General features: G+C 34.2%; 1 protein-coding gene across 1 annotated transcript; it reads left to right on the plus strand.

Annotated features, from left to right (window-relative positions):
• The first annotated feature begins 458 nt into the window (after positions 1 to 458).
• LOC149556647 (uncharacterized) lies at positions 459 to 4,088 on the plus strand. Its single transcript, XM_089831061.1, has 4 exons — positions 459 to 884; positions 3,242 to 3,333; positions 3,427 to 3,519; positions 3,788 to 4,088. The coding sequence occupies exons 1-4, from the start codon at positions 804 to 806 to the stop codon at positions 3,984 to 3,986; spliced, it is 465 nt and encodes a 154-aa protein (XP_089687187.1). The 5' UTR covers positions 459 to 803; the 3' UTR covers positions 3,987 to 4,088.
• The last annotated feature ends 4,066 nt before the right edge of the window (positions 4,089 to 8,154 follow it).

Consider the following 8,154-nt stretch of genomic DNA (forward strand, 5'->3'; position numbering starts at 1 on the left):
CCCACTAGAGATCACATGCTTTGTGTTGAGTAGCTACCATGTCATTATCGATGAAAAGCCTTCATAAAAAATAAGATGATCTCCATTAATACAACCTACTCTAAGAGATACCCGCATATACTATTTTTAATTTAGCAAATGACTATTTTAAAGCTTGAAAAGCCAAGCTAACATTATTATTAAACGTTATCTTCAATCAAAACATATCCAAATAAAACATTAAATTAAAGTTTGAAAAGCCAAGATGACATTAACAAAGTTATCCTTCATCAAAGGAGAACCAAACCAAAAAAACATTTAAATTAATAGTAAAAGTAATCAAATAGGTTGCAATTATTTGTAGATTATATGTCTTCAACAATAAGACACAATTGAGTGTAAAATTCCTTTCTGTTCAATGACAAATGAGGCCAGGGGAGGAATATATTTGCCCTAGAACATCAACAATTCTAATCTTGGGGGGCGTAGTGGACTAAAAAGAAATCAGAGCGCTGCCCGCTGCCCGCTGCCCGGGCAACTCACAAAGGAGGTCAAAGGATCGAGACTCGGGAGGAACCAAATTCCAAAATGATGAACAATGGAGGCAATGACGTGGAATAAAGTATTCTCAAGTACAAGTGACGGTTCTCGTTGACCGGATGCATCGCCTAACACGTTTCTCCCACCCCGCGGACGGCAGGACCAGCAAATTCTTTTAAATTGTGCTTCAATTCACTCTACTCTTCAATTCACTTTACTCTCTCAATTTCTAAATTAAAGAGGCCAAGAAAAGGCTTTCAATTTGAAGCGAGATCAGAGAAAAGATGGTGGGAATACAGGTATCGTCTGCTTGGGCTGCGCGAGGGTTCCCTCTCTGTCTTTCTGGAATGACGATTTCGTCTCTGGTAAGCAATTTAGTTTGCTTTCACTTGCGCAATTGGATCTTTGTTTTGAGGGGTTCTTCGAGCTGATTTCAGTTTTCGATCATTGCATTTGCGGCCTCTGGTATTTAGCGTTTTAGGGTTTTTAAGTAGTCCAGCATTCTTTCATCTGGGTTCTTTCAGATTTGGCCAGTATTTGGAATAGTTGGTGCAAAGGCAACTTTTTTTGCATTTTTAAGTAGTCCGACATTCTTTCATCTGGGTTTTTCCGTATTTGGTTGGCATTTGGAATTGCTGGTGCAAATCTGACTTTTTGGCATTACGATTGGATCTTGGGAAAGGAAAACAGAGTTGGATGTGAATTTGTGAATTACAACATTATTGCAACTGTGATTGGTTCCTGGAAAATAAATTTGGCTATAAAATAGTGGATTACAAATTTTGTGCACGACAGTTGGATCTATGGGGGAAAATTGAACATATAAGTCATTTTAACCCGGATCCTTTTTTGTGTCCATCTCTTTGGAATTCGTCAGTTTTCTAAAAACCTAGGACTCCAAGATAGATTATGATTGGCTTGCGGACGATATGTGATCGAATAGATTTCCTTACAATTAATTATTAGTTTTTTTGCCCGAATGATCCAGAGCTCACATAAACACAAAAGAGGTGCGACTGGAAACTAGCCAAATGGGAAAAGGAAGATTGTCATGATCAGAAGTCAACCGCAGTAGTAGTGATCTCCGGAGAGCTGATTTATGCGAGCGTTACTCCAGCTCGTTGGTTGTGGGAATAGGAGGAAAAATACCGATTATAGCCCCCAGAAGCCCACCTATTACTACTTGCTTATAAACAATAATCCGCTATTAGGTAGAATCCATAGGACTTGCTTTAAATACAGAATGTGATGTTAAGAAATTATCCATTTGGTATCCCCTCAAAGGTCCAGGAAATTCTGAATTTCATGGTCTCATATCCAATATTCTGGATTTGATTGTGTGCTAAATTTTTTTTTATAATGTTTCGAATGTGAATGTGATTCATCATTAGGATGAGAAGAGTTAGAGGACTATTCTAGATTTGATTGTGTGCTGAATTTTTTTTCTTTAATTCTTCTCATCCTGATGATGGATCAATGAATGTGATTTGAAATGTTGATGCAAAAAACTTAGCACATAATCAAATCCAGAATACTGCATCTTAATACTATGACGAATTGACGAATTGTGGAAACCTCTTCACACTGGTTACATATAGTTAAGAAATGCACAGCAAAGTTTATGTCTTGACAATTTCAGACCTCGATTTCATTTGTAGGAGCCTACAGGTTTACATTATTATAAGAGTTTTTAACATTCAACCTACCTTAAGCTTGCGCTGCCATTGTCAACATCTGCGGCAAGTATTGTCTCTGTTTTTAGTCGTTTTAACTTATAGGGTCAGGAAGGCTCTTAATTTTGATATCAATAGTAAAGTATTTCATATCTTTGATTAGGATGAAAAGAGGTTTTATAGGCAGAATTCAATCAAGGTGTTCATTGTTACTGCAGTTTCTAATTTTCAGGATTTGATTTCTAATAACAATTTTGTTTTCTAGTTTACCTATGTGGACTAACCTCTGGCTTTGTGAAAGGAACTTAGCTTTTCATAGCCCTTAGCCGTTATTTTATTTCGCATCTGAACATGTCAGATAGGCAAACTATTTATTTTGCACGATAATTTTCATACATCTGTTCTTTGATTGCCTAGTTTGTTTCGTCTACCTAAGCTGATCATCATGACAGTTTGGTGCAGAGAACTTTTATACATAAATCATAATTGTGGGTCGTGCAGTGTTCATGGCTTTGTTCCAAATAAAATTCTTAAATTATTTGTGAACTGTATTGTAGGTCCTGATTTCTTCAGATATTAATAGCAATTTGTTCTGATCAAGTTGAAAATTTTGAGTTTTGATGCAGAACCTTGTTCTTTCTCAATTAGTTTATAGATAGAACTCATGATAGGTAAAGCCTGGAAACTTTCATTTATGCAAATTTCTCAGAAAATCTAGGGTTTGAAGATTTTGTTGTCTCCAGCCTTGAGCATGGGAATTTATAGATCCCTTCTTTCTTCCAGTTATAAGTACATAATAATTAAGTAATCCTTTCTGGAAAATCTCCATTTGAATAATTCCTCTAATTAAGCCATCGATTTATGAATAGAGTTATACTAAGGATACTCTTGTTCTGGTACTTGTTTCTAAGGATACTTCTGTACCTTTGCTTGTTTATCATACACAATATGTATTCTAACATGTATCTCGTTGGAGCATTTTGGTAAATGGATTAGCTAGATTTCTGATTACTTCGTCATGAACCTTGTTTTCTATTTTGCAATTACAGGATTCTAGTAACCATCCACAGTCAAGACTGCAGCAGGTTTCTCGTGCAGAAGCAGAAATTGCATCTGTAGATTCTGTGTTTTTCAATTCAAGGTGAGCTAGCACCTAAAAAATGAGGGCTTTATCATATTGTAGATAATATTGTATCCAAAAGTTTTGTACCTAAATTCTACTTCTGATTTTCAGATTATGTGAGAATGAGGATCAAAGCACATCAAATGAAGGATCTCTAGGGCAGGAAACCATCGTCAAAAGGCCTCGACTTGCTCTCACATTAGAGTATGTTTGTGGGATTTCATCCCTTGCTAATTCGTGGATAATTTTGGGTTTTAAGATGATTTGATATTTATTTTTACTATCTAAAATGGTGTGCCCTCCTCATTACAGAGTCTTTAACTATAAACATCTATTTCAAAATCTCTGTACTCTTTTTTTGGGAAGATTGTTGAATCTCAAAACCTGTGTACATTTTTTGCAAAGACCTGTTGTGTTCACCACTTATTGACACTGGAAATTAAGTCTTTAAGCTAACTCCTTTTGTATGCAGAATGGTGGAACATGAACATAGAAGAGAGGCTATAAGAAAGCAAAGATCAAACGATAGAATTGAATCAAATAATTTGGCAGAAGATACAGATTCTTTCACAGATCAAAACAGCATTTCGCTGCATGATGTTATCCAAACAGTAACGGAGGATCCTGATTTAGAGCTTGACAGCGGTCACACTTGTGCCAAGGCTGCTTGACAATTTCAATGTAATATAATTTATCATTCATATAATGTGTAACATGCGTTGTAATCAAGCAAAATGAGGTGTTTGCCTTCAATGAAAGTTATTTTCTCTTTACATTGACCCCTGATATACCATTTGTCTTCTTACTGTATGTGGCAATCTTTCGCTATAATAGACCTCTGATATATGAGTCAAGTCTCCTTTGAAAGTAGTAAAATTTGACCTTAAAAATCAATGTAGAATTCAACATTATTTTTGGTCAATTGTAATGTTAGCAAAAGGAATTTGTTTTTCAACAGGATTGATGCCTACTATCGGGCTTGTACGGCAAAGCAAAAATCTTAGATTTCTCCTCCACGACCAAGAAAAGTAGGAGTTTTGAAGTCTTTGGCTCCATACTGGGTGATACCTGCTTACCATGGGGTAAGAACGTACGTCGTTTTGAATTTGGGTGCAGGGATAGAAATTAAACCCTACTATTGATGGGGGCAGTTTTAGTTTATTGATCTAATTTAATCAATTATGATGAGTGGGTTGATTAATTGAATTTAGTTTTGGATATTCTTGATACAAGATTGTACTATTTGCAAAAATACAAATTTCAAATGTGTAATATACAATCTATTTTTATTGATTCTTTTCAATTTTTACAACATTATAATATACCTTATTTTTATTTTGACAACATTGTGAAGGTAGATTATTAGGATCACGTCAATGAATGGATTTGTAGTGGTTGAGTAGTTTAGACTTGATGAGAGATATTTTCCACAGCAAGTCAATTTGTGATATTGCTATTAAGATTTAACTGTGTAGTTTTTGAGTCAAACTCATTGACTCATGTATCATGAGTAGTGATTCACACATGAATTCATCTCTCATGAGAATAAATGGAACACTTGGCACTCATTGGTTCATAAGGGGCTTTCTAATGAATGGTTCATAAGGCACAATATTTGGTGAACGTTTTTGCAAATGGGTCTGCAAGTAGAGAGGGTTTAACCATGGAGGGAACTCTGTAGTTAAGTGTGCTCAAGTTGGAGTAGTACTGGGATGGGGACCTCCTAGGAAGTCTCAGTGTTTCACCTTTGTGGGCATCACCTAGATTTGATGAGTGTTGAAGTGTTTCATTTATTCTCATGAGAGATGGATTCATGTGTGAATCACTACTCATGATACATGAGTCAATGAGTTTGACTCAAAAACCACATAGTTTCCTAATAGCAATATCACAATAGTTTAGACTTCCTACCATGTGCTCATACAATGTCTCATTGACTTCTGAAGTGTCACTATCACAAGAGAACTTGAAATTTTGTTCCAATGGAATACATGTGTTGCAATTTTGTATATTAAACTAATTAACTTCTTTGCATACTTACTTTGAGTAATCAAAGTCCTACCATTTTATTTCCTCACTTCAATTCCTAAGCAATCATGCATTTTGCCAAGATCCTTTACTTCAAATACCTATGATAGAGATGCCTTGATTGCATCAATCAACTCTATAGATTTCCTTGATTTACAAAACTTTCAAGTTGAACAAGAAAATTTTCTTCTCTTAAATCACCATTGAAAAATGTTAATTTAACATCCATTTGATGAAGAACCCAATCAAATTTAACACCAAGTGCAATCATTAGTCTAATAGTATTTATTTTATCTACTAGTGCAAAAGTATCTTTATTATCAATTCCTTCCTTTTGTGAGTACCCTTTTCCAACTAATCTAGCTTTGAATTTATCAACAATCAACCATTTACAATCAATACAAATTTTACTTGGTAGTTCAGTTAGTTTGTAAGCGTCATCATTCATAATTGAGATATATTATTTTTGCATTGCATTCATCCATTCTTTATGATTCTTAGCTTCTTGAAATTTTTGAAGTTTATTTACACTCATTACTTGAGCCATTAAACCATAATCATTATATGTGATTGGTACCTTAATTTGCCTTGTAGATCTTTTTACTACTTTGTTATTGGATGGAGTGGCCTTAGCTTGACTTGTCTCATGCCCACTTTGATCATGAGTTTGTTGATCTATAATACCCAAACTTCCATTGTCTTCTTCAAGTAGTTTCAATGAAATGATTTTGTCCACCTTTTCTTCTTTTTGAACATCATATGCAAATTCATGCAATATAACATATATACTAGCAAATACCTTATGAGTAGTAGGGTTATACATCGTGTAGCCCTTGTGATCAATACACTAACCAATAACTACACATTTGAATGACTTTGCATCAAGTTTCCTTCTATTCTCTTTTGGAATATGACAATATGCCTTACTTCAAATAATCCTCAAATGAATAATAACTGGTTGAATTACAAGAAGAGCTTCATAAAGAGTTTTGTTTGCAAGATACTTGGTAGGTCTTTTATTTAACAAATAGAGAGTTTTGTTAACTGCTTCAGCCCACACATTATTAAGGATATTATTTTCTTTCAACATACTCCTAGCACATTCTACAATTTGTCTTATTTTTCTTTTAGCTACACCATTTTGTTTAGGACTATGGGAAAGGACATATTGCTTAGGAATGTCATCATCTTTACAATATTCAGAAGAAAAAAATCCCCCCTTGATCTGATCTAAGAATCTTAACATTGTGAGTTGTTTGTTTTTTAACCATTGTTTTGAATTCTTTGAAATATTCAAAAACTTCACTCTTATTTCTTAAAAAATACACCCCAATGTATCTAGTGCAATCATCAACAAATATAAGAAAGTAAGATGCTTCCCCAAGTGATTGAGTTTGCATTGAAACCTGTTGGTGTTTAAAAACTACTGAGCAACAAAAGCTCAATACCAAAGTAATAATACTCACAAATCTAGGGATTAGCTAATTTCCATTAACAATTATGTGTGCATACCATTTGGGGCCAACTTCAACAAAACCAAGATTGGTTTTCTACTCTTTAGGCTCTACAGAACCAAGGTGGGTATACCTAGGGGATGATTCAAATGAATACTGCTATGTGAGAATTATATTAGTTTCATTCAAATTATAATCTTCTATCCCTGTCATATATATAAATTATCCCTTTCTTGACATTTTCAAATGACATTCATCCCTCATAAGCAGATCTGGTCACAATTCTCCTTGGGTTTACAAATATTTATGGAAATAGTAGCTACCTAAGACTCAGAAATCATATATAAACAAGTGCTAAACAGCATTTACAACCTTGAACAAAATGGAGTAAAATTGATTTTGATTTTTTAATTGATTGGATATGTAGTGGTAGAATTTACTCTTACTTACTTCAATTTATGTGACCAGTGTCTTATCCATTGTGCAATAGAGTTAACTATTAGCAGGAAATCTAATTCAAATAACTTGTAAATGAATCTATCAATTGTAATCACCCATTTCCATTCTTATGAAACATCCCTTTCATAAACTCATAAACTCTACTGACTTACTAAAGCATTTCCTTAACTCCTTGAATTAAAAGCAACAACAAAACCAGTATACAACCTATCCAGACTGCATTCAATCAATTAAACCTTATTTAAATGATCTCAAAGTGAACAAACTCATAAAATGGAGATAGAAATTGGTGACACAAATAGTGTAAATACCCCTTTGTATTATCCTTTTAGAAGATTGATACAATAACCAATAAAACCTCAATGAAAAGCCTAGAATATCTTGTTCATTCTGTCATTTCTATATATCATCAGAAAGTACACAACTTGAAAGTAAACTCAAAACAACTACACAGAGATGGACCGACTGTACTTTTCTTGAAGAAAGGAAAATTATACAATTTTCGAACCTATCACAATGCCTTGAAAACTCATTTATATAAGCATGAGTTGCAACAACCAAAGGGAAAAAATGTGACTGACAAGTGTCCTTAACAACAGGGAATACAACAAACTTTTAAAATATCCTTGTATCCTCAACACAAAAAGAAACAACAGAAACAATTGCAACATGATAGCTGGAAGCATCAAATCTTCATTTTTTCCCTCTTCTTCAACTGCCCCCTGTTGGTAAAGCCTTTATTTTCGCACTGCCTCCCATACAATAACTTCTCTCTTTGTTGGCCACTCGCATGCTTTGATTGTTGTTAATTCATCAACAAACTTTTTCCACCTAGCATCTATGACTGCCTTCCCCTCTGTTATGAACCTACTCATTTCAGTTTAAACTTTAAACAAAG

This window comes from Cupressus sempervirens, chromosome 5 (genome assembly GCF_028749045.1).
Source record: "Cupressus sempervirens isolate cs-2001-9-10 chromosome 5, ASM2874904v1, whole genome shotgun sequence".
Taxonomy (NCBI): Eukaryota; Viridiplantae; Streptophyta; class Pinopsida; order Cupressales; family Cupressaceae; genus Cupressus; species Cupressus sempervirens.

Bases quoted from the DNA above. Each gene is read 5' to 3' on its own strand.
- LOC149556647 (XM_089831061.1), top strand. From the start codon at position 804: ATGGTGGGAATACAGGTATCGTCTGCTTGGGCTGCGCGAGGGTTCCCT. The intron at 885-3,241 runs GTAAGCAATTTA...TTGCAATTACAG, and splicing joins GAATGACGATTTCGTCTCTG to GATTCTAGTAACCATCCACA. The intron at 3,520-3,787 runs GTATGTTTGTGG...TTTTGTATGCAG, and splicing joins CGACTTGCTCTCACATTAGA to AATGGTGGAACATGAACATA.